Source organism: Convolutriloba macropyga, chromosome 5 (genome assembly GCF_964194025.1).
Source record: "Convolutriloba macropyga chromosome 5, txConMacr16.3, whole genome shotgun sequence".
NCBI lineage: Eukaryota > Metazoa > Xenacoelomorpha > Acoela > Convolutidae > Convolutriloba > Convolutriloba macropyga.
Window position 1 is genome coordinate 46,545,633 of NC_134472.1, and position 25,264 is coordinate 46,570,896.

At 35.9% G+C, this 25,264-nt stretch overlaps 1 protein-coding gene across 1 annotated transcript in view; it reads left to right on the forward strand.

The window, feature by feature from the left end:
* LOC142340047 (uncharacterized) overlaps positions 1–25,264 on the forward strand; it is a 98,487-nt gene that overhangs the window by 40,457 nt on the left and 32,766 nt on the right. The window contains exon 6 of the mRNA XM_075390447.1: positions 4,130–4,219. Coding sequence (XP_075246562.1) covers positions 4,130–4,219 — 90 coding nt within the window. The remainder of the gene's footprint in view (positions 1–4,129; positions 4,220–25,264) is intronic.

Here is a 25,264-nt window from a genome sequence, read left to right on the forward strand (position 1 = left end):
GCATAGCTGTTGTAAATTACCTAATAAAAAGATTGGATGACAGCATCAATCACTCAAAACAACATTAAGAACGCAATTAATATACAAACAATATTAAAAAAAATTGTGCGAAATCTGGGTCGAGATATTTTCTGAAAATAAAGTAAAAAATTCGCTGAAATGCGCTAAATTTTTCAAAGTTTTAGAGCAAAAACTTTACATAATAATGCGCTGAAATGTGTTGAAAACCTATGAACATTTTAAAAAATGCACAGAAGTCCACTGAATTTTCAAAAATCTCAGCTCAATGTAAAACTCTCCTGAAATGCGCTGCAAATATGTAAGAACTGCGCTCAATATTCAGCTTGTTCGTAGGCCTCTATTACAATACGCTTTTGTTCTCCCCACTTCGTTCAGGTAAGAACAAAAACATGTGATTGGAGGCATTAACATAACTAGAGTTCTTTCTTTAGGATACATGCTGTTGTTTTTTGGTTAATGACATTTTCAAATTGATCCCATTTTAGGTTGCTCGCGCAAGCATTATCGTCAATTTGACTAAAGGTTGATGTCCCAACTGATTGGGTGACAAAAACATCAGAGCGCTAATAATTGTCGCTAAAATTTGTTGTTCCTACTGATTGGGTGACATAAAAAAAGATTTCGAAATCCATGCGAGTAGGAATTTAGTCTACATGTACGCCGATAAACATTTGATAACTTTTCTCCGATTACAACTGGAACGTCAAAATATTACTTCAAGGTATAAAAACTCCATCTTCATACCGAAACGATCTCCATTTAGATCTAGTTCTTCTTAGCACAGATTTGAGGCCCTTAGGATTGCTAAATTCAATCTCAGGTTGACCCAGTTCATGATAATGCTGCAAAGCTTGTCCCATTTTGAAGCGAGTCTCTCCAACAATGTTTTGAGAAAAAATTTGCTCTTTCTGGCCATCATATCGTCAACACTGAAAATAACGGAGTAAAAGCGATATGTTTTTCTTGACAGGAATCGGAGTTTTTTCTCCTCTGTTCGTCAGTGCAGCTTTCCACCACATCCCCTGGGTTTCTGTTGCTGTAAGATTTTGCCTCAGTGTCTGTGACACGAATATTAAACAGGGCAGTTTCTTGCAGGCTCAAGACACCTCTTATGAGAAGATCTTAACGCTCTCTGATTCTCAGATTGTTCACGAATTACTGGTTTTTTTGTGTGTAAGTCAAATCAAGGCACGATAGGTCTTCCAATAAATCTCTAATTTCTTTATGCCTTTGTGTAATCAAGCCTCCTGTTTTGCAAATGAGGGCATGCTGAACATGGAAATCGTCACCACAGCATTCACATTTTACAGGGAGGTTTGTTAGGGGAAAAACCGTATCTTAGCGCCATGGAATCTTGGAACTCGTTCTTCAACAAAATAAAATTGTCTCTCTCTGACACTTTTGCTGTTAACCAACAAAAGATTCCAGTTTTGAAATTCCGCTCCATTCTTTTCCTCTCTGATGAGCATGCTTCTTTCAACAAATTCCTACATGTAATACTCTGCTGGGACTCTTTTTCAAGCTGAAAATTTTGTTTGCTGCTGCGAACGTGAGTTTTGTGTGCGTCGACGTCAAATTTCGTTTCATTCAAAATGGACTCCGAAATCAGGAACGATGTTTTCTTGGACATTTCAAATTGCTCACTTGCTTTTACCACTGGGTTTGGACTGCCTAATGTGTGAAAATGAGCTAAATTTATGTACAGAACATGTTGAGTTTGGCCTGCATTTTAAAACTATCAACGCTTTCATAATTTTTCTGCACATTTCAGCGAATCCAGCGGATTTCCTATATAATTTTGACGCAGCTACTTTTTCACATTAAAACGAGCTGAAAGGGCATTGACAGGCGATATGGGACCAAAGAATGGCAGTGTATATTTGGGAGGAGAAATTTGATAAAAGCTGATATTTGTAACTATTCAAATGAAATGTTTGTTCCCTTAACTAAAAATAATAATGGCATCCTCCCTCGCAGGAGAATTTTTTTGAACTTAAACAATACTTAGAACAATTGTATTGAAATTGTATCACTGTCATAATAATTAATGAACAGCTATGTTGACTCTAGTACAAAAAAGCATCTCTTGAACCGACTTAATTAAATTTGCATCGAATTTGAGATAAACTCAAAATTTACTTGTTTTCTGTTAAAGATCGTTTATATTTCTGAACAATAAAAATTCGCCAGCTTAAGCGAAATAATTCAGCTCCACAGCATCCTGTATTTACTCTAACAAAATCGCTGGTCAAGTTAGCAAAACTGAATTTACTTAATAATGTGAAAATAAGATCAATTTTTTTTATTTCTGTACAAAGTTTGTTATAAATTCATCTATAATGGATTGAAGCAATTGTGAAAGTTTTAAACAAAACTCATAAACCATTCAAATATATAAAAAACAGCTTTTGAGGAAAGATTTTTATAATTAGTTTGTCATAACTGAACTACTTGTTTAGTAGGGTTACCTCTAAGGGAGTTGAGGTTAAAATATAAGAGAGCACAGAATAATATCAACGATAAAAAATTAAACAGCCAATTAAGTTAGCTTGTTTAATATTTTTAGATAATTCAATTAATTTTATTAGATGAGACTATAAAATTATCTACTAATTGAACAGAACCGCTGGAAACGGTCATTTTATTACTTAATAGTGCTGAAATTCATAAAGATTTTACAATATACATTGATGTAGTTATAGGGCGACATGACTCTAGCTAGCTTGGTGGATTTGGTGAGAAACTGGTCGGACCAATCCTTATAATTTTTCTTAAAGCATTATTACTCTTTGTGATAACAAAAAAACCTTAGGATAAATAGTGTTTAGTCGATTCATTTGTAGCACAAGCTATTTCAATTTCACAACAGCTTACTTCTTCGATTTAAACGTGGAAGAACACCAAAGACATGTTCAAATAATTTGCATAGAACGTTTTTGAAAGGAAATTTTGAAGGACTCATAGAAATGTATTGATACAAAAGATATCATTGTAAATGCTAATTGATAGTTTTTAACTTTAACATAAAACTCAAAATTGTAACTGAATTACTTCAGCAAGAATTGTACGCAGAATCTTAGCATCTCAGCCCGTTATGCTATTTTTTATTGCTATCTTTAACACCAATATCAGTATTTTTAAAATAACAAATTAAAAAAATATACAATGAAAAATTCATGGTACGCAGCATCATGGTACTTTGAGCAAAATAACTATGGTTCATTTTTGTACTACCAGTCAAAATTGGACGGTTATTTTTCAAGATCTTGCATCCGGATCTTGCACTTTGCGAGATAAACGTTATTTGCAATAATTTTGCAAGATCTTACAAGATAACCGTTGGAATTCGTCTGGGGTAACACATTAGGATACCTAAAGACGTTTTTCTGCCTCCGATTCTCATTGAATATAAATCAAGTTTAAGGGCTTTCTTAACGTTGGGTCACTTCAATGACACTCTTCTCGCACTGAATAACCGATTGACGCTGTTTGTGCTATTTTAGAAAAACAAGTTTTTGTAATGTACGAAACCGCAAACTATTGATAAATGGGGTGTTAAGCTGTTATCGTTTCTTTGGTTACGTTCCCATTCTTTTTTAGACAACAGAATTTTGCAGAATCCGTTTTCTGATTCTCTTTTTGATAAAATTTTAGTGATCAACTTCATGAGAAAGAATTGCGCAAGAATTTGAATTCAGTACGATGATACAAAAGGAAACAGTTTTTAACCAATATATGATTCCGGTTTTTTTTTCTCGACATAATTTAAAACTCGATTAACCTGATTTAAGCAAGCTTTTCAAGCTTTTTAGTTTTTTGAGTTTTTTATTACTGAAAGTTGGTTAGACAACAGGGTGATAGAAAACTTAATTTTCACTGGCAGTAATTAATCATGGAATTGAGTCTCAATTCTCAGCTTCTTAGATCTGCTGGTGACGTTTCAGTATACGTTAACATTTCCAACATTTTTACTACTAAGAAGTGGAGAAGCCTGCACATGTCACGTGACCAAGTTGAAATTGTGATTATCGCTATGCTATTGGAAATTGAATAGCGTTTATAGGTGACGTCATCAAATTGATGTGAAGACTGTTTTTGGATGTTGCAGGTGAACTTGTTCCTCTCCAAGCTGGACGGTGGTCCCATTGCCTTCACTCTTTCCAGTCTGGCCAGTGTCACAAAGTCATTCGCAGTCACCGTTAGTCATACTTACTCGACCCACTCATCCTTATAACTAATCCCAGTGCTCGCAATACTCAGGAAAACCGACCATTAGTTTGTAAGAGAATGTTTTGCTCCCTGCTTTAGAAGACCGAACAAAAACAATATGAAAAGTTTCTAAGAAAGCATTTTTGGTTTGAAACGCAACAAAATTTCAGTTTGATCGGTTCGAAACAAGAAACATTTGGTATGCTCGGTTAACGCTAAAACGACTATACTGACGGAACCACAGGCGGGCTTTTGTCGTTTTGGTTATAAATTGTCGTTTTAATAAAAATTTCAATCCGAAATTTCTCACGTAGGGTTTATATCTGTTTGCGTACAGCTCACTTGTTTTCCTGTTCTACAATAATCACATTCAAACAAACATTTCTATTGGTTATAGCTGAAATTGATTCGGGTCCGTTTACTTCATTTGCAATGAGTTATCTCAATGAGTTATCGTTATTTTCTGTGTGCAAATTAATTTTCCTTTTCATTTATTTTAATTTCTCTTTTGTAAACATGCACTGCGTATCAAGACTAAAGTAGACTGTTTTTTTCGAAAATTGTTGTTTATGAACTAAGAAAACAATAGAGAAGTAAGAAAGTCAAGTTAACTGGATCAAAATTTGTTCTGAATATGTTTTCTTGTCTTTCTGTAAGAGAAAAATTCCTTAGTTCTGTTTCCTTAGCAAAAACAAATTAGTATTTGTTTACGCAATGTAAAAAAAAACACTATGGTAGGTAGACCTAACGAATTTATAAAAAGCGCCACTAACGTGAAATAAAAACCTTTTTTACTTCAACTCAGTTCTCTAGTAACCAGTCACTACGCGTTTAGTTTTCTTTACATCTAGTAGAGCGTCTTCATACAAGTTCCTAGAGACACCTGCTGCAATATCTTTCCAAAAGTTCAACACTTTTTTTTTCAATTTTCCTAAAACGCTGTTTGAATCCGGAATCTCTGCTTCCAAATGGTCTATAAATTTTCAATTAGATTCAGATCTAGATTAAATACCAACCGTTCCAGAATCTACCACTCCTTCTCTTGCTGTTGACTAATTCACGATAGCATTTTTTTGTTGCAATATAGGGTCTTGAAACTGTTGTTTGTGATATCTCAAATTTTTTTCGAAAAAGGTTCAGCTTGTGTGTAAATCTAACAAGCAGTTTCTATCTAGTTACAGTGCTCAAGAAATGATCTGGAGGAAAAATTAAAAAGATAAAATTTTCCACTTAATTTTTTCTTCATACACTCCATGTCCTGAAATGCTTTCTTCCAACCATATAAATTCTCATCTACATCTCGAAATTGTCCAGTATATCTGAAAAAACTCAGTACGTCCACAACATTCACAGTGCTTTAAAATAAAATGCTATAGAGAGAAAAACATTGCCATACTAACCTTACTGTGATTAAATTGCGTATATATCTAGGATCAAAACGGCAAAAAAATGAGTAACGTTTACGAAATTACGCCCATGCGACAATCGTGATGGGGGTCTGATTGACTGCTAACTAGGTTATCAATGAAGACTAGGCTTAAGTATCTCAATTGCTTTTGCAATCAGATGTGGAGTTTAAAAACAATTGAATTATCTTGCATTCAGTCTTTTGATTATTTGACTTGACCATTAAGTTATATTTGTCGCTCTTTTATTTGAATATTGTCAGAATTGCCTGGTTGATAAATATTGAGCAAAAACTTCAGTTTAATTAATTTTTTTGGTTCATCGCGACATTAGAAAACAGCATTGCTGCTGCTGTATTAATAGCGTAAAGTGAGTATAAATAAGGACACTGATCGAAATAGGTTCCAGGTTTTTTTTTGAAAAAATTGTTAATGTAAATGATATATTAATAGGTAGGTGTTACCTCAAGTAACGAGAAATTACTAGATTTTAGAAATGTAGAGGAAGGGACTTTTTAGGATCTTCATTTTGTTGCCGACTGGACCTTTCGGTTGACTTTTGAAAATCAGTTTGTAGTCCAATCAATTCCAGCAGAGCACTTAAACTTTTTTAAATCTGTGTGCGCATATCTCGCCTTTATTGCAGTCATTGTAAGTCGAACACTTAGCGAAATTGCGAAATTTTGCTACCAAACAGCATTCGTCTTTCTGCTCATTCAATTTTTTTTGCTTCCCTATTTTTTATATGGCAGGGTGTTTCAAGTTTCAGGCAATCATGTTCTGAGAAAAGACTAAGCGCTCAGGTAGGTAACTCTTTTTCGTTAAGTTTTATGAAATTCCTTTTTTCGACTATCTGTGACCAAACAGTTTTACATCTGAATGATTTCCAGATAAATCAAACTCGATTTGGATATTCTTAGCTGTGATTTCTTAAGAAACACAATAAAAAAAAGTTATAGCAACTTTTCAGCCACTTTTTCCTGCCATAGTTGTAAAATTGGGTCTCAATTAAGAGACGTGAAGTATTATTTCCATTCAGAACATCAACGAAACAGTCAAAAATGAATTCATAGTGCACTTTAATTGTTTCGACCGCGCCTTTGTGGGGGAGGAACTATATAATCAGCTGGCTTTTATTGTTCAGTCAATTTTGGTTGACATTTTTGTCGCACAGAGTTGTGAGTGGTATCTTTACAACGTCCTCAAGCGTCAAAATTGAAAAGATGACTCTATTATCTAATCGCTTTTTCGGAGTATTAATCCAAAAATAATTTTTTTCAACAATCTCTTGATAACCGATCTACATTTTCCGGAGTTTTCGCTCCAAAATTTGAACAATTTTTGGGAAATAATTTTAAATTGTTAACGACTGTGTTACTGTTTTTACCTTGAAAGATAGAAGAGAATTGCTGCACTGTTTGATGTGGTTAAAAATTTATCTAAAATTGTGATAATTTTTTTTAATTCTTTAACTCGAATGGCACCAATTATGATTCTTTTAGCCAACGTTGTCCAAACATAGTGGAAGTATTGACCTAAAGACTACTCAAAAAACCTTCACTTCTCAAATCTCAATTGAAGGCTTTTTTGCTTTCTACGAAAGTGCTCTGATATTAAAAATCTTCGGGTGTTTCGCTAATTTAAATCACATTATATTGAAAATGATAATAATATTTTTGATATATTAGGAATTAGTCTTTTTGTAAATTTTGTATTGCGCTGAGATTTGAATCATTTACTCATATTAATAGACTCGCATCGACAGAACACCATTTTTTGTCTCACCGAGGGTTTTTACTCTCAGGAACGCATACGGATTAAATTGGGGTGCTCGTTTTTAATTTTTTTTGGAAATTTTCTTTGAGCCAAATACAAACAAGTATGTTCTCAATCAGGCCTTCAATTACTCAGAGATCCATTTTAGGTGGTTCACATGATGGCCCATAAACAAATATAATGCTTTAAGAGAATTTTTTATTTTTAATGGCCCCATTTTTCGAAAAACTCTAGGAATTTAAATTTTCACCAGCTTTTGTTCTTTTCTGTAGTCTTATGGCGTAGTTTAATTAGTCAATTCTCCAATCTTTTATGGTACCAATGAATCTATGTAATAATTTTATTTAATAGATACCTATTAGAGCTTATGTGTATCCTTATACTAATTTGAGTAAATTTTTTATATCCTGCTGTTTTTTGTTTTAAATAATGGTTTTATGATTCCGATAGTTTAAACTTTCAATAAAAATTTAATGATTTTTAGAGTGCTTACATCTTTTTGCTCTTTTGGTCATTTGTTACAGTGTTGAGACTATTCAAGACAAGTCCACTTGGCTTTGATTTGAAGCCCAATTGAACATATATGACATTTTCAGTGAATTGTTTATGGTTTAAATACCTCCGATAATTATCATTCGACTTTTATTTAAAACTTCGATTCCAGTCTTTAATTTGCGTTGTATTTATACTACTAAAGCATAATCTGAGAAATGAAAGTTTTCAACGGATTCCTCTGGAGGTATAAGTGTACATTTTTAAAATTTGTATTTGAGAGGTTCGAGTTTTAATGACTTCTAATTTTTAATATCCAAAAAAATTGATATAACTTTCAATTTTTCTGTTTTTGTTTATTTGTTGTCAACATGTGACTTAACTCTAATCATACAGGTGACCTCCATTTTTAATTGAAGCAAACCTTATTATCTACTGGTTTTTTCTTTCAACCAATGCCTTTTTGACTTTGCCACTACAAGTTTTAAGTAAAATTTCGTGAGTTTGTAATTCTGGTCAATAATTGTGGTTTTTTGGTTTTTTCAACCCACACAATTCAAAACCGACCCTTTCGAAGTTCAATTTGGAGTAGTTGGACATTAGCATTCTTTTCTGTTGACTTATTTTAATGGCTTTAACAGTTTATTTTGTGATTTATTTGTGCATTTTTTGAATCCTGCTTTAATTGTTGCCTTTAATTATATCAACTATAATTATTTATTTGCTATTTTTTATGATGTGCGAATGTAGTCTTATGGCGTAGTTTAATTACTCAACTCTCCAATCTTTTATGGTTCTAATGAATCTATGTAACGTTTTCATTGAATAGATACCCATTGGCGCTTATGTGTGTTCTTATGCTAATTTGAGTGACAAATTTTTTAATGTCCAGCTGTTTTTTGTTTTAAATAATGGTTTTATGATTTCAATAGTTTATACTTTCCATAAGATTTTAATGATTTTTGGATAGTTTACATTTTTTTTGCTTTTTTGGTCTTTTGTTACATTGTCGAGACCATTCAAAACAAGTCCACTTGGCTTTGATTTGAAGGCCAATTGAACATATATGACATTTTCAGCGAATCGTTTCTTTTTTTGAATGCCTTCAATACTTATCATGCGACCTTTATATAAAACTTAGATTTCAGTTTTTAATTGGCGTTGTATTTGTAGTACTAAAGCATAATCTGAGAAATTAAAGTTTTCAACGGATTCCTATGGATGTATAGGTGAACTTTTTTTAAAATTTTTATTTGAGAGGTTCGAGTTTTTATGATTTCTATTTATTTGATATCCAAAAAAAATCGATATAGTTTTTAATAGTTCTGTTTCTGTTCTCTTTGTTGTCAACGTGTGTCTTAATTCTGATCAAACAGGTAAACTCCATTTTTAATTGAAGCAAACCTTATTATCTTCTAGTTTTTTTTAACCAACGCCTTTATGACTTTGCCACTACAAGTTTCCATTAAATTTTCGTGCGTTTGGAATTGTGGTCAATAATTGTGGTTTTTTGGTCTTTTCAACCCACACAATTCAAAACCGACCCTTTCGAAGTTCAATTTTGAGCAGTTGGACATTAGCATTCTTTTCTGTTGACTTATTTTTATGGCTTTAGCAATTTATTTTGTAATTTATTTGTGCATTTTTGAATCCTGCTTTTAATTGTTTTAATTGTTGCCTTTAATTATATCAACTATAATTATTTATTTGTTATTTTTTATGTTGTGCGACTGTAGTCTTATGGCGTAGTTTAATTACTCAGCTCTCCAATCTTTTATGGTTCTAATGAATCTATGTAACGTTTTCATTGAATAGATACCCATTGGTGCTTATGTGTGTTCTTATACTAATTTGAGTGACAAATTTTTTAAGTCCAGCTGTTTTTTTGTTTTAAATAACGATTTTATGGTTTCGATAGTTTAAACTTTCCATAAGATATTAATGATTTTTGGATAGTTTACATTTTTTTGTTTTTTTGGTCTTTTGTTACATTGTCAAGACCATTCAAAACAAGTCCACTTGGCTTTGATTTAAAGGCCAATTGAACTTATATGACATTTTCAGCGAATTGTTTCTGGATTTAATGCCTTCAAAACTTATCATGCGACTTTTATATAAAACTTAGATTTCAGTTTTTAATTGGCGTTTTATTTGTAGTACTGAAGCATAATCTGAGGAATGAAAGTTTTCAACGGATTCCTATGGATGTATAAGTGAACTTTTTTAAAAATTTTTATTTGAGAGGTTCGAGTTTCAATGACTTCTATTTATTTAATATCCAAAAAAATCGATATAGTTTTTAATTGTTCTGTTTTTGTTCTCTTTGTTGTCAACGTGTGACTTAATTCTAATCAAACAGGTAATTTCCATTTTTAATTGAAGCAAACCTTATTATCTTCTGGTTTTTTCTTTTAACCAACGCCTTTATGACATTGCCACTACAAGTTTTCATTAAAGTTTCGTGAGTTTGGAATTGTGGTCAATAATTGTGGTTTTTTGGTCTTTTCAATCCAAACAATTCATAACTGACCCTTTCGAAGTTCAATTTGGAGCAGTTGGACATTAACATTCGTTTCGGTTGACTTCTTTTAATGGCTTTAGCACTTTGTTTTTGTAATTTATTTGTAATTTTTGAATCCTGCCTTCAATTGTTGCCTTTAATTATAGAAACTATATTTATTTATTTGCTATTTTTTATGTTGTGCGACTAAGTTTGAAAAAGATAGCTCTAATCGTCTTCCTAAGGAGTTAAGTGCGAATGTTTATTACTTTTTTATTGAAGTTTGATGTCACTTAAATCCAAAACGAATAAAGAATTTGTGACCGTCCCTTCTTTTTCTTTATTTTGTTGACTTGTTACACGGTCTCGATAAGAACAGGTCCAGATTGCCTTTTCTTAACAACAAGTTAACCTGCTCAGGAACGTGTTCATCTGATATTTTTTTTACTTTGTTACTAAGCGTTTTTTAAAGAAAAGATATTGATTTTTTTGCCACCATATGTGCTTTTTTGTCGTTTTGTGTTTTTGATGCTTGGCTTTTCTTTTACTCATAGATCCTCAAGTGTGGCATTTTAAAATTATTTTAGTGCTTTCAGTTTGTTGAGTTTGTGACATTTTTTAAACTCACACAGCAAATGTTTTCGAACTGTATTCGAATTTTTGAAACAGAAAAAACTGGATGATTGGGGTGGGAACATTATGTTCAAACGAACATTACGGAGACTCCTTGTTATAAAAACAATTTACTAAAGCTTCCGTTTCAAAACTCAAAACATTTATATATGGAAACTGCACAAGTTTGCAATAAGGAAAATAAATATATAAATTTAGCTGCTTAGAAGTTTAAAAATAATTTTATATGAAGTTTTTCGTAATTTTATTAAATTTGAGTAAATTTTTTGCAATCATTTCAAAAACGCTTTAATCGTACCAATAAACTGTTCAAATTTTGCTTGCAATTTTTTCGTTTTCAATCTACATTTTTGCAGAGAACCAAAAACCAATAAGTCTTCAGCTTTGAACTTGTCTTTGTCTGTTCTCATAAAGAAGATCCTAATGCGAATTAATGCAAACGAAACAGTGCTAAAACTGTTTATTCTAAGTCAAGCTTTATTAACTCATGTTATAGTTTTTTAACATGTCGGTATTTAATATACTATTTAATTGAAACAATATTACAAATGTTTGAGAACTCTGTCAGCATTTTTTCACAGAGGCTGAAAAATTCCATCAAAAATCAGGTTTTCTGGTAGAGAAGTTTGATTTAAAAACAATATGAGCCTGCATTTTCACTCACATCAACGTTCACTTTAGAAATCCTATGTGGTTCTGGTTTAAACTTAAGGACAATAACATATTATAAAGACGTGAAGAATGGCTGTTATAATCACAGAGACATTTATCAAAAACGCATGAACAGAACTAAACTAATCAGACTTGAATTTTCTGAATCTTTCGTACCTGTGTTCTATAAGATAATTAAATTATCAATACAATAATTAAAAAAATGAATGTTTGGCGTTGGAAATTGAGGTTCCACTAGGTTACACTAGGTTACGCGCTCCAAAAGCACCTCATTTCGTTTTCATTTTCCTGCTGTCGGTAAAATTTTGCATGTCAAATGCATGCCAGTTTGTAAATTTTTGCAAAATTGACAATTTTTATTGTAATTATTCATATTAACCTTCAAAACTAAACTTCATCAACATTGGGTGCCATTGTGGAGCCTTTGTATCTGGCTTGAATTATCGATCAAAGAGCACTGACTATTTTCGTTAACACTTGTTGAAATTAGTAACATGCGGATGTACCTCTTAAGGAAATATTATTCTTTTATCATAAATTTTGTAATGCATTTAAAAATAAATTTAATACTAGCATGCAAAACTTTAATTTATAATTTAATTTATATTGAATTTATATTTTGATTGTTTCTGATCTGGTGGACTTTGTTGCTAGCAAAAAATTGACTAATAAATTTCTGTTGATTTTTGTTTAGGGAAAACTTAAAAATAAGTCATACTCTTATCACCGTGGTTGACCTCTTAGTTTTATTGAGGTATTTTGATTTTGGATGTGACAGAATGCGTTTGTCTGTAATTCTTCCAACGTCAGACAAACCTTTTTTCTAGCTCCAGATTTCTGACCTGCGGAGATGCGACTGATCTGGTGTCAAAAAAAAACAATGCAATGATTTCTCGAGAGTTCACTTATTCGATGATAACAGTTTACCAGTCATATATACCAGTCAAGGTCCTAGGAAAAATATACTTCCAGTGAAGATAAAGAATAAACCGTGTATTACCTTTCCTTGAATTTTGCACTTTATTTTGCATAATAAAAATTGTTTAAAACCGACTAGATTAACTTTCTTGACTAAGTGTAGAGATTATTTAAAAACTATAGAGACTGGCATATCGTTCTCAATTTTCTGTCGTTTTAATGTTCTGCTAAATGAACTTTTTCACAGTTTGTAAATGGCACTTTGCTGAATAAGAGCAGCTAAGATCTTCAAAGTAAGGGTCAAAGAATAGCGTTTTATTTTGATTCCTAGATAAACAAATAGAGTTTAGCTTTGAGGAGTGTTCAGAGTTCAAATTTTCAACTCATTAGAGTGCATATCATAATAGGAAGTCTTTCAGCACACAACAAACCTCCATGAAGTCAAAATAAGGCAGAGATTGTTGAGCTGTTGTTTGGACGCATGCTTGCTGGCTTTTAAATGACACCGATTCAAAACAATATTGGTATGGATTGTTTCTATGACCAATTCCGTATAAATTTTTGAACTTAATTCATGGTTTTTAAAACTAATGTGCTTTGAATAATGCTATGGTAATACAAGAAACATTTTAGAACAACCATTCTTTACACTGTAAAGTTATGACGCCTAATAATAACGCTGACTCTTTCAGACTTACTATCATTTAATGGCTCGTGAAATATCATCAATTTTGAAAAATTGGGCGCTCAGTTCATAGTCGACGAGAAACCTTAGCGCAACAACACAAGTTTTGGGAATTTGCAAATTCTACTCAAAATTTTACTGACTCTGACTAATTCGGTTGTAGCTGAGCTAGGTTATTGCAAATTACTGTTACGGTCATAGCTCATCAGAGTGTTCTCTGAGAACAGAGTCAGTGGAAAATATAAAGATCTTAAGGTCAACAAAACTACATCACTGATTTTTGTCTACACCAGCAGCTCCATGAGAATGGATATATCACATTCGGTTGTAAGATTTCCTCATGTTCTATGTGAACTCAGGTTTTGTCTAAAGATGATTCAATTCACATTCTATACCAATGCTAAAAATCCAAAAAAAAACTAACAAAAAGTGGAGATTTAATAGCAGTAAAAAGTATTTTGATGGCAGATGTGACTGAAAATCTTGTTTTTGTTTTCCTCTGCTAGCTTTTTATTTCATTCCATGACATAAAACTGAAGACAACTTCAGAACTAATTTCAATCACATAAAAATTTCAGAAGTTAAATTGGCTGTGAAAAATAAAATCAGAAAAAAAATCCCAAATGTGCATTTCCGTAAGATTCAACTAAACAGTGTCTTACTACGATGTTCTAATATATATTTTTGGTGAACTTTGAACGAGAAATTAGTTTAAATTCTCAGCAGGCAGCTTTGCTAAAGACAAATGAAGGATTTACACAAACGTAATAGTTAGACAGTGAATTAGCGTTAAACTTTATGAAATTGAAAAATGCATGTGCGTTCAAGCACCACATTTCCGTCATCTCAAAAGAATATAAGATTTGCGTGTTTTTTTTAAATTGGAAGATTAAATTTATCAACTGACAATTTGCATCAATGTTTAATGGTTAAATAATATCTAAGAGATGCTAATATAAATAAAAATGTGTACTGGTAAAATATGCAACCAGTCTATAAGGTTGGTTTTTGTTTTAGCCAATGTCCGAATCAGAAGTTTTTTACGCCCCAATAACAGTGAGAGTTCACGGATCAAGTTTTGGTTTTAAAAGTTTGCAAAACCGATGCTAGTTGAGGCGACACTGAGTCAACTTCAGGATCCATTTTTTGTCTTGGGCTTGGCTCGTTTATTGAGCGAAAACATTTCACTAGTGTGTTTTGACTGGCAACTCATGTGAAAGCTGAAGTTATTGCGGCTGAGCTTAACAACTCAGAAATCAAATTGAATAGCGCTTCAAGGCCATTTCAAGCCTTAAAGCTAGAATAGCGTGACAAGCGAAATTTAATGCTACATTCTATCGAAGTCATACGGATTTGTTCATTTTGATCAACATTTAAATTTAGCAACTATTAATAGTACACAATCGTCATTCATGAAGTCAAACTATAACTCAAACTCGAACTACCTCAACAACCAGCAAAACAATACTACGACTTAACAGTATTGCATCAGATTCTTTGCGATTGGATTGCGAATCAACCTGTTATTGATACAGAATATTCGACAAAACTTCTATATGGTTAACAAATTTCCCATGACATCAAATTTACACTGAAAAAGTGACGTTATGGAAAAGTGTTCACATTCTGTCGACATTATTATCTACAACCAATCAACAGTTGAATTTGACATGCAAATCCACGTGACTAGCAGCATAAAAGGAGCTTGAAAAACTACCAAAAATCAGTTGAAACTTGTGAATTTTGTCTTATTAAACTGACATACAGTGCGTATTGGAGCACACTTTCTTGAGCGGTAAATTACTTGTTATCGTGTCTTGTTTCTGTAGATCATATTAGTGATTGTACAGTTTTAACTTTACTTTGACTTGTGAAAAGAGAATTAACTTTGATATTCTCAAAACTTTCTTTCTGAGGAACGAAGTTCCTAAGTAAGAGAAAATTTGTGCAAAGCATAAAGTCAGTTTTTCTTACTGGCTTTAACGAAGTCTACTCTAGTTCAACATTGGTGTTATTGAAACCAATAGAGAGACTTGCTAACATTAAAGTTAGAAAAATTATTATTCTTGTTCACCTATAGTTACAGTAATTGAGCCCCTTTCTGTAATCTTTGTAGCAGAAAGCTGAAACTTTGTAGAAGTATAGCCAATTTACAAGGCTACAATTTGTATGAACGGGAATTCCTATATTCGGTTTATAACTTGAGTTATTAACAAAACTCAACAAAAATTTGATTGTTTCAATTTGAATTATTTTGTTATTCTGAGAGAAACAAGTTTGTTATTCAGCAAAGCTGAGCAATTAGTTATCAGAAGTAATTGAGCAACAAGTAATGCAACGGTATTCTACAGTATAGCGGATAATACAGTTCACAAAAGTTAACTGCAAAAACACAATATCCGGACAGATTTGAAACCGCTGAAACGAACTGGGCGGTGTAAAGTTTTCCTTGACTTTGATAGGAGAGCAGCCGTTACATTTGGTCCGCCGACCCGGACAGTGGAAGGCAAACTGCTGTCCAATCTGATGAAGAGATGGCCGAAGGCAACCCCAAAAGAGAATCAAACAAATCAACAGCGCAACGCCAGTGAGGCAGAGCGAAAGTTGCGAGTGCACTTCACAAATTACGTTGAAGAACTAACCTCGCTTAAAAGGAGCAAGCAAAGCAAAAGGCAATCAGGCAATCTAAACACAATCAGCACAGAGGAGCTTCAATCAACAGCACAAAGGTACGACAAGAAGTTCCAAGATTTATTAGAAGAAGTCAACACCAAAACAGGGATTGGCTACAAAATAATTGAAGATTCAGATCGACCCAACAAACTAAAGGTCCTCTACCAACAGACTGTTCACCTTCTAGAGGAAGAAAAACCCAAGCAACTGCAGCGTCGAAACAAGCTTGTGCCCTACCAAGCAAATTTCGTTGAAGAACATCTGAAAGAAGCAAGGCAGTGCAAAGCAAGTTTGGACTATCATTGGCTTGCCTATATAAGTAAAGGCACGCAAGCAGCAATGAATGCAGAGCAAAGCAACACAGCTCAAGCAGTGAACGACAGCAAGAGCAACAACAACTACCCAACGGACAACCCAGTTGCTCAAACAGTGCAAAATGGAGCAACAGCAAGTGGCCAAGAGACGGAGAATGTTTCGGAAACATCTTCAGCAAAGCAAAGGCGAGAGGAAATGATGAAAAAATTCGATATCGAATTCGAAACCAAGATGCGACTGGAACAGGCACGGTTCGAGCGGAGGAAGCTAGAGCTAGAAATGCAAATGAAGGAACTGGAAACCAAGCATCAACTGCTGGAGGAAGAGCGTGAGCTAGAGCGCAAAGTGAAGAGAACAGCATTAGAGAACGATGATGCTCGTTCCCAATCCACTGGTGCTCGAGACAAATCGCCTTTCAACTGGACCCCTAAGAAAAGAGATGTCTCTGACTGGGCCAGCAGAATCGACAACCTTCTAACACCAGATCGATCAACAGCTCGCTTCGAAGTAACCCCTGAAGTGAACAGGCAAAGTCACTTCTCACGATATCGCAGTTCACGAGACCGATCCTCAAGTGTTGAAGACCGAGACGTTTCCCCCAGAGCCGGTCTATTACCATACAACACGGGCTATTCAGGTAGTAGTAGCCTACCAAAGCTGAAGTTGAACAACTTCGACGGGAACCCTCTCGAATGGCCGGAGTGGTCTAGTATGTTCATTGCTACAGTGGATCAACGACCAATACCAGACTCAGAGAAGATGAGCCATCTGAAGACTCTACTGACAGGCAAGGCAAGGTCAGCAATCTCTGGAATGGGCTATTCTGGACAGTTCTATGGTGCTGCATGGAGCATTCTGGAGAGGAAATTTGGAAGGCCTCATGTGATCATTGATGCACAACTGGAGAGTCTCCGCAAAGCAAGTCAGGTGAAACCTCAAGACTCAACAGGTCTGATCAGTTTCTCAGTTATTGTTTCGAACTTTGTGAATGTGCTCAAAGAGTACAAGCAGATTGGTGATCTGCAATCAAGCTCGACACTCTATATGGCAGTAGATAAACTACCCCAAGTTCTCAAAGAGAAGTGGTGGTTCTATGTTGATGATAAAGATGAAGATTGGCCTGATCTGATTATGTTTGAAAAGTGGCTATCTAGGATAGCATTCGTGCACGAAGGGTTTTCAGCTTTCAAGGGAGAGCGAAGAGAAGACGACCGAAGAAGCACAAATAGAGACAAACGGTTCTCGAAAACGTCGAGCTTCAGTGCAAGTTCCAACGTGAAAGAAACGAAGCAAATGCAAAGTGATCACTGTCCGCTAGCTGATGGCACTCATAAAATATGGAACTGTCCACTATTCAGGAACATGAGTGTGAATGATCGGTACGCAGCAGTGAGAAAGCAACGCTTATGTTACGGATGTCTAGGCAAAGGACATGCAATCAAAGATTGTAAAGTCAATGCGTGCGGCATCAATGGATGCATCAAGAAGCACAACCGATTGCTACACTCAGAAAATCAAATGGACGAGGGCAATCACGCAGTCAACGTAAGCGCAGCAACAATCAACCAGAGTAACGAAGTTACTAGCTTTCTTCAGATAGTTCCTGTCTCAATACAGAGCGGTGGCAACAGGCTGAACACATATGCTTTCCTCGATAGTGGATCAACGGTTTCATTCATCGATCAAAGTGTGCAAGAGAAGTTACGAGCCCAAGGCACCGATGTGACGCTCAACATAGCTGGCATACACGGAACGAAGGACCTGAAGACAGAAAAGGTTCCTCTCAAAATAAAGGGACTACATTCAAAGGTGCATTCAATCGAAGCCTTTGCACACCCGTCAATCTCCTTGGGAAACACAAACTACAACTACAACAAGCTGAAGCAAAGCTTCAATCACTTGAGTGTTCTACCCAACAAAAGCTTCAACTTGATGGAAGTTGGCATCATCCTTGGTCAAGATGCTTATGAGCTACAACGCCCATTGGACTATAAGATAGGAACACGAAGTGAACCTTTCGCCGTTCTAACAGAGCTAGGATGGGTAGTCAGTGGACCCATGACGGGCAAAAGAAGACAAAATGTTTGTCATTTCGCCTTCACTGAAGATGTGAAAGTGGCAGAGAATATCCAAACCTGGTGGGACATAGAAACCTATGCTTCCAAAATCAACGTCGTCAGTCAGTCAAAAAGGGAACTGCAGGCACAAAAGATGCTAGAGAGTACGACAAAGTTCACAGGCGAGCGGTACGAAGTGGGAATGCTGTGGAGTGAACCAGAGACAAACCTACCGAACAACTACAGCTCAGCCTTGGGTCAGCTTTACTCACTGGAGCGAAGATTCCAAAGGGACCCAAACCTGAAGAATTTGTATCAACAATCAATAGATACAGATGTAGAAAAAGGATTCGTTAAGATATTGGACGAGTCCGAAGTGAAAGGCAGCTTCGGGAAAGAATGGTATTTGCCACACCATCCAGTGCTAAACCCGAACAAGCCTGGCAAAGTAAGACGTGTTTGCAATGCCGCATCCAAGTACAAAGAAGTTTGCCTGAATGATAAGCTACTAGCAGGACTTGATCTGCTACATGGGTTGATTGGAACAATATTCAGATTCCGTGAAGGACCAATAGCCCTGACAGCTGACATCGAATCGATGTTTCTACAAGTGCAAGTTCCCGAACAGGATAGAAGTTGCTTGAGATTCTTATGGCGTCCAAGAACTAACGAACCTGTTCAGATATACGAATATCAGCGTCACGTATTTGGAGCTAAGAGTTCTCCAACTTGCGCAAACTATGCTCTCAAGCGAGTGGGACTGGACAACGAAAAGGAGTATCCAATAGCAACCAAGGCAATACAAAACAACTTCTACATGGACGATTTCATCAAATCGGTAGAAACCCCTGAAGAAGCAATTCAAGTCTTCAATCAGCTACAACCTCTTCTCCCACAACACGGATTCGAGCTGAAGAAGTGGATAAGCAACAACGATGCAGTTACCAAAGCTATCCCAGAAGACTTGAAGGCAATCAGCAACACAAAGCAAATCGAAGTGGAACCCAGTACGGAGGGATCCTCAGTGCTAGGACTACAATGGACCGTTACTGATGATAGCCTTCAAGTATGCAGAGGTACAAACAAGGAAGTTGAAGCACCTATAACCCAGAGGAAGATTCTGTCACTGGTATCTTCAGTATTCGACCCGATCGGATTGTTTGCTCCGTTCAGTGTTCATATGAGACGACTTCTGAAAGGCATCTGGACTAAGAATGGACAACATTGGGACAACGAAGTGGAGCCCAGTGAAGAGGAAGAATTCCTGAGATGGAAAGAACAACTTCCAATAGTGGCTGAGACAAGCATCGATAGAAGGTACTTCAACAGAGAGAGGGATAACGCCGAACTTCATGTGTTTGCTGACGCATCTGAAGACACGATGTGTGCAGTGGCCTATCTACGTTCACAACCAAAGGAATACTCAGCTGACTTAGCATTTGTCATTGGAAAATGCAGAGTGGCACCGATGAGGCATCTTTCAATACCACGATTGGAGTTGCAAGCGTCAGTCATGGCAGTGAGGTTGAAAGAACAGATAGTCAAGGAACATAAAATGAAGATAAATAGTTGCAGTTTTTGGTCGGACTCAACTACAATACTGCAGTGGATACACAGTTCCCATCGCAAACAACAAGTGTTTGTGGCCAACCGAGTGGCTGAGATACTAGATACAACCGATGTTTCGCAGTGGAAACATATGAGCGGTATCAACAACCCAGCTGACATTGGCACGAGAGCAATCAACATTGAAGAACTCAAGAGAAGTGAGTGGCTCACTGGGCCGGCCTGGTTAAAACGACCAGAAAGTGAATGGCCAGAGCAAGTGAACCTAATCTTTCCATCAGATGAAGAGAATATACCCTCGTCAGTATTCATGATACAGGCTGAAGAGAAGAAAGCTGTTATTCAGTGGGAACGATTCAGTAACTTCAACAGACTAGTAAATACAGTGGCATACGTACAGCGAGCATTGAACAAAGACAAACCAGCAACACTCGTAGTCAGCATTGAAGAAAGAGAAAAAGCAAAAGCAACAATCTTCAAGTTACTACAGCGAGAACAGTTTGGTGAAGAGATGAAATCTCTCAAAGCTGAAAAGGAAATTCCAAAAGTCAGCAAAATTCTACAATTCTCCCCCTTCCTGGATGAAGAAGGACTTATTCGAGCCAAAGGCAGAATAGGCAAAAGTCAATTGGACTTCAATGCAAAGCATCCAATACTGTTACATTGGAAACATCGTGCGGTTGAATTATTCTTGCGAAATGAGCACAAGGACAATCAGCACGAAGGCACTGAGCATGTAAGAAACATTGTTCAGCAGAAGATGTGGATCCTAGGCATACGGAACGCCTTAAGATCAATCAAGAACAAGTGCATTTCCTGCAGAAAAGGCAGAGCACAAACGATAGCACCAGTAATGGCAGGTCTACCCGAAGAGCGGTTAGATGCTTCAACAGCTTTTACAAATGTTGGAGTCGACTACTTTGGCCCTTTCATTGTGAAGATTGGGCGAAGAAACGAAAAGCGATGGTGTTGTCTCTTTACTTGTCTAACTATGAGAACGGTGCATATAGAAGTTGTACCCAAGTTGGACACAGATAGTTGTCTCAATGCAATAATGAGATTTATTGCTTGAAGAGGCAAACCGAATACGATCATCAGCGACAACGGGACAAATTTTGTTGGAGCTGAAATAGAATTTGCAGAGTACGTTGCGGCATGGAACAAAGAAGGGATCGAAGAACATCTAATTCAACGAGGGATCAGATGGAAGTTCAACCCACCCGCAGCACCACACTTTGGAGGAGTATGGGAGCGGTTGGTGAGAAGTTGCAAGAAAGCAATGTATGCAGTGTTGGGGAACAGATCAGTCACCGAGGACGTTCTTTCAACCACGATGTGCATCGTTGAGCAGACTCTGAATGCAAGACCTTTGACTCCAGTCAGTTCAGATGTTAATGACTTAGAAGCATTGACCCCCAATCATTTCTTGCTTGGCAACAAGAACGTTTGCTTACCCTACCTACCATGCGCGGAGGAATTTGTCGATCATCGAAAGCTCTTTCGACAAACTCAAGCCTATGCAAATCTCATATGGGACAGATTTCGTAAAGAATATCTGCCAACTCTGAATAATCGGCAAAAATGGCGATCTACGACGAACGAAACCCTTAAAGAAGGCGATCTCGTTTGGTTGATCGAAGACAGCAATAAGCGTGGATATTACAACCTAGGTCAAGTTACGGAGACCATCGACGGGTCTGACGGTGTGATTCGATCAGCTATAGTTTGAACGAACGACGGTGTGTACAAGAGACCAGTAGTGAAGCTCGCCCCAGTACTACCTGGAAAAGATGTTTTCGCGATGGAAAACAGGGCCGGCGATATTGCGGCTGAGCTTAACAACTCAGAAATCAAATTGAATAGCGCTTCAAGGCCATTTCAAGCCTTAAAGCTAGAATAGCGTGACAAGCGAAATTTAATGCTACATTCTATCGAAGTCATACGGATTTGTTCATTTTGTTCAACATTTAAATTTAGCAACTATTAATAGTACACAATCGTCATTCATGAAGTCAAACTATAACTCAAACTCGAACTACCTCAACAACCAGCAAAACAATACTACGACTTAACAGTATTGCATCAGATTCTTTGCGATTGGATTGCGAATCAACCTGTTATTGATACAGAATATTCGACAAAACTTCTATATGGTTAACAAATTTCCCATGACATCAAATTTACACTGAAAAGGTGACGTTATGGAAAAGTGTTCACATTCTGTCGACATTATTATCTACAACCAATCAACAGTTGAATTTGACATGCAAATCCACGTGACTAGCAGCATAAAAGGAGCTTGAAAAACTACCAAAAATCAGTTGAAACTTGTGAATTTTGTCTTATTAAACTGACATACAGTGCGTATTGGAGCACACTTTCTTGAGCGGTAAATTACTTGTTATCGTGTCTTGTTTCTGTAGATCATATTAGTGATTGTACAGTTTTAACTTTACTTTGACTTGTGAAAAGAGAATTAACTTTGATATTCTCAAAACTTTCTTTCTGAGGAACGAAGTTCCTTTCCTAAGTAAGAGAAACTTTGTGCAAAGCATAAAGTCAGTTTCTCTTACTGGCTTTAACGAAGCCTACTCTAGTTCAACATTGGTGTTATTGAAACCAATAGAGAGACTTGCTAACATTAAAGTTAGACAAATTATTATTCTTGTTCACCTATAGTTACAGTAATTGAGCCCCTTTCTGTAATCTTTGTAGCAGAAAGCTGAAACTTTGTAGAAGTATAGCCAATTTACAAGGCTACAATTTGTAGGAACGGGAATTCCTATATTCGGTTTATAACTTGAGTTATTAACAAAACTCAACAAAAATTTGATTGTTTCAATTTGAATTATTTTGTTATTCTGAGAGAAACAAGTTTGTTATTCAGCAAAGCTGAGCAATTAGTTATCAGAAGTAATTGAGCAACAAGTAATGCAACGGTATTCTACAGTATAGCGGATAATACAGTTCACAAAAGTTAACTGCAAAAACACAATATCCGGACAGATTTGAAACCGCTGAAACGAACTGGGCGGTGTAAAGTTTTCCTTGACTTTGATAGGAGAGCAGCCGTTACAGAAGTAGTTTGTTGTTGCAAAGTTCTTGTTTGTTGATCGTTTTCGGCTGTTTTTACTATTCCTTTCGTTGGGGTTAGGGGGAGAGTATACGACTAATCCGTCTGATTTGTCGAGAAATGGCTTTTGCCATTTTGGCTACGACAATTGTCTGCTTGAATGACATTTTCTTTCTGGCGTATATGGGGTGTTTTGATTTTGGTCTGTAGAATGATACAGCTTACTTGAGCATCAATCTGACTCGCAATACCCGATATACAGTAGATTAAATCGACAGAACACAGCTAACATTGTCGTATGGGACGCAGTTTTTCATGATTTTCCCTTTTAGTCGGCGTCACGTGCCAGCTGCGTGTCTGGCACTTTTCTACTCTGTTATATGCCCCTTCGGTGGTAGTCTTGTTGCAAATATGTTGAACTGAGTATCTTTCTCGGCTTCTATGTAGATTTTGGCCAAATGTGATTTTCGTACTGTGATCCAGGCTTTACCGGGTTCGTTGTATCTTAAATGTATAATCTTGTTCATTAATGATTGTTGATCTGGGATCTAATACCTCATAGTGTTAATGGATGTCGTCTTTAGGGCGCTTAAGGGGCCAGAATTTTTCTCCATGAGTTGTCTTGAGAGCTCAGGTCATGGCGCGGGTAGCTCAAGTCCTTTGTTTTTTGAGTTCTTCTCATGGCGTGTCATTGATTATTTCGTTCCAGCAAACTATGTCAGTATCTAAATGTTTATTCACAAAATTCTGATGGATTTTTAAAGTTTGTGTTTGTGTTCACTTATTCTAAGCTCCTCTAAGCAACGTAAGCTGGTTTTTATAGTTCCAATAGGATTTTCATTTAGGCTAATAGCTCTCTGATTGCTTAATGGAGCTTCAATTACGTCAAATTTTTGCGTTCAGTGGCGCAAAAAGCTGTTATTTGCTTACCGTTTTGAGATCTCGCTTTGTCAAATCTAACAGTACGTTATAAGCGGTGCTTTAGAATATAGCTTCGATGGAATGTTTGGATATTATTTTGGTTGCGGTTGTTTGTTGTTTCCGTAGCCTGCAAATTAGGAAGTGTATTTGGCCGTCTTTTAAATTATTTATCGGACCTCGAAAGTCTATTTAGATCTCGTCATTCGAATCTGTGCATTTTGTCTTATAAAATATCTTTGTGTGGATTTTATAAGTGATATTGAAATTTCATCAACATTTACGCACATGGTGCGTTTTCCAGCCCCACACAAAATTTCCTGATTTATATATGTCCATAAGGCATGGACAGCCATGTACGCCATCCGCAGTTACTGGCCTAAGTCCTGTGAATTGACTTTACATAGGCGACCTAGTTGCAACTCGGATTAGCAATCCTCTCGACAATATGTATGAATGTATGGACTAATCTGCTTGCACCTCTTTTTGTTTCCTGCGAGTGAGCAATCCCGCACCTCTCTGAGCGCTGCGTCCTTTCATGCCAGAATTCGGCATTTCAATTAAATTAGTAAATTTCCTTCCTAGCTTTTCCTGCTAAGTTATTTAGTATTGACTGATTTGCAGCTTGAGAATTGAGGAATAATTTTTTTTGTTATGTGCAGTCTGTTCACTCTCCTTGGGAATGGCACTTGAAAAAAATTCGCGCAATATTTCGCTAGCGCGTGATTATTTTCAATTGCGTCATTTTGTACTGTTGAGAAAAAACTTGTAATTTGGCAATCGAGTTTTTTTATACTCTCGCTTCCGATTTTCAGTCTAATCGCGGCCGGAATATATTAAAAAATTGTTTTCAAATAACAGGAATGGCTTTGCATTGCGCTCTGTAAGGTTCGACTTATAAGCTATAAATTGCTCTCGTCATATGGTGAAATCCTGATTTACTTTTGCTGCGGGCTGCAAGAATAGTAATGTCTGCGAGACTCAGTTCATGCGTGATGCTGGCAAACGCTCTATTTCAAATTAAAATGGTAGTAGACGATGAAATCAACTAATTGATCTGATGTGGTGGACTTATCGGATAATTCTTCATTCATAATAGACATTCATGCTCAATGATCAGTTACGACCGAGAGTTTTTGCCCATATATCGTTCTTTAAGTTATTCAATAGGCCTTATTCTCTCCCTCATGATTGCGTTACTCAATTGCTGCATTGAAATTTTGTCGAGATCCACTGCATTTGATTCTTTTTTCTAATTCTAAATCAAAATACTCCTGAGCCATGTGTTGTTTAATTTATTTCAAGTGCATTTTCTTTTCTGGCTCCCATTTTAGCTTAATTGAATTTTTG